Source organism: Nicotiana attenuata, unplaced genomic scaffold (genome assembly GCF_001879085.1).
Source record: "Nicotiana attenuata strain UT unplaced genomic scaffold, NIATTr2, whole genome shotgun sequence".
Classification (NCBI taxonomy): domain Eukaryota; kingdom Viridiplantae; phylum Streptophyta; class Magnoliopsida; order Solanales; family Solanaceae; genus Nicotiana; species Nicotiana attenuata.
Genome location: NW_017676075.1, coordinates 42,296 through 44,428, shown reverse-complemented (window position 1 = coordinate 44,428; position 2,133 = coordinate 42,296). Strand labels below are relative to the sequence as shown.

Genomic DNA, 2,133 nt, shown 5'->3' with positions numbered 1-2,133 from the left:
AAAGGTGGCATAAAAAGTAGATACCGCTGCAAATCCCCCCATAAGGTTGAGTTGAATAGTCAGCCTAGATTTTTTTTTTTTTTTTTTTTGATTCTTTTGCAAAAACAAAAATTATACGGATAGTGTCCATAAGATTGAGTTGAATAGTCAGCCGCGTCCCACCCCACGCCACTGCCTATCATTCCATGATTGATTTTGAGTCATTTATCATACTGGGGACCATAAAATTGATATATGGCCCTATCATTCCATATATGTTTAGTATATGGTTTAACTTATGCACTTCAATTATTTTACCAACTAGTATTCTAATAAACGCGTACCAAGTAACTCTACCGAAACTTAAACATCTATAAAGAAATTATCTAACTTTTTCTTTTACTTCCAACACAACCCAAAATCTTGATCTCTTATGTTTTTCATTTCAACTTTGTTGACCGTTAAGCCACATTATGATTTTTGGAAATTCCAAAACAGATATTTGGAAAGAGAAATATTCACAGAAACTGAAGGAATAAGAAGGGGTAACAAAAAAACACCTTAGTTTATTTAGCTGCTATGAATTCTAAAATTTTCTCATTTAATTTGTAATTGAGTTATGTCATGTTCTCTTTTCCGATTTTTCAATTCTCATTTGATTGAGACTCCAAATCAATAATGCTTATTAAAATCATCATCAGATTATATTATCCAAAAGCAAAAGGAGCACATGATGACAGAATTATATAAACTTATAATATACTAAGGTATATGATGATGGAGGAAACCTTGAAAGCAGCATCCTTGATTATCTACTGACTTTTGCTTTTCTTTGGAAAATTATTAACATAAAATCACATTGTCTCAGCAGATCACAAAAGTTAAGATTAAAGAACAAACAATTAAGAAATAAAAAAATAAACATTGAATTAAATTATTAAATGGATAAGTGGGGCCATAATTGACAGATTCACATAAAGGATCTTTTCAAGCAGCTGTGAGAACTAGACATCCATACAAACTGATTATATTAATTGGTACAGTTCACTTTTATAGTAGCCGCCTATGTTTACTACATTGATTGCTAAAGGGACCTCACCTCATATGCTTAATCTTATAAAGGCAATTGAATGTTTGGTGGCTTAAGTACAGTTTGTAGTGAGTGAACATGGGATCTAGAATGGGTTTACCTTATTGTCTTCATCTTCTCTTCCTTTCATGGTTTCTTTCTGCTCATGTCTTCTGTTTGTTAGCCGTAGCGCAAAGATCCACTTACATTGTCCATTTGGACAAATCCTTAATGCCTAATATCTTTGCTGATCACCATCATTGGCATTCTTCCACTATTGATTCCATTAAAGCTACTGTTCCTTCATCAGTAGACAGATTCCACTCTGCTCCAAAACTTGTTTACTCTTATGACAGTGTGATTCATGGCTTCAGTGCTGTTTTGTCCCAAGATGAACTTGAAGCTTTGAAGAAGTTACCAGGTTTCGTTTCAGCATACAAAGATACAACTGTGGAACCTCACACTACCTACACATCTGATTTCCTCAAGCTCAATCCTTCATCTGGTCTATGGCCAGCTTCTGGATTAGGCCAAGATGTGATCATTGGTGTTCTTGACTCTGGCATCTGGCCTGAATCTGCGAGTTTTCGAGATGATGGTATGCCTGAAGTCCCCAAAAGGTGGAAAGGAATTTGCAAGCCCGGCACACAGTTTAACACTTCATTGTGCAACAGAAAACTTATTGGGGCTAATTACTTCAATAAGGGAATTTTGGCTAATGATCCCACTGTGAACATTTCCATGAATTCTGCAAGGGATACTGATGGTCATGGCACACACGTTGCTTCCATTGCTGCTGGGAATTTTGCCAAAGGTGTTTCCCATTTTGGATATGCACCAGGAACAGCAAAAGGAGTCGCTCCACGAGCTAGGCTAGCTGTGTACAAGTTTAGATTTGATGAAGGACTTTTTACATCAGATTTAGTTGCTGCTATGGACCAAGCTGTGGCAGACGGTGTTGATATAATATCCATTTCTTATGGGTTCCGTTTCAATTTCATTCCCTTGTATGAAGATTCTATTTCCATTGCTTCTTTTGGAGCTATGATGAAGGGAGTCCTAGTTTCAGCTTCAGCTGGAATCGA

General features: G+C 36.2%; 1 protein-coding gene across 1 annotated transcript in view; it reads left to right on the top strand.

The window, feature by feature from the left end:
• The first annotated feature begins 1,007 nt into the window (after positions 1-1,007).
• LOC109220729 (subtilisin-like protease SBT1.9) overlaps positions 1,008-2,133 on the top strand; it is a 13,180-nt gene continuing 12,054 nt past the window's right edge. The window contains exon 1 of the mRNA XM_019385195.1: positions 1,008-1,200. Within this exon, the coding sequence (XP_019240740.1) occupies positions 1,148-1,200 (53 nt within the window). The 5' untranslated portion in view covers positions 1,008-1,147. The remainder of the gene's footprint in view (positions 1,201-2,133) is intronic.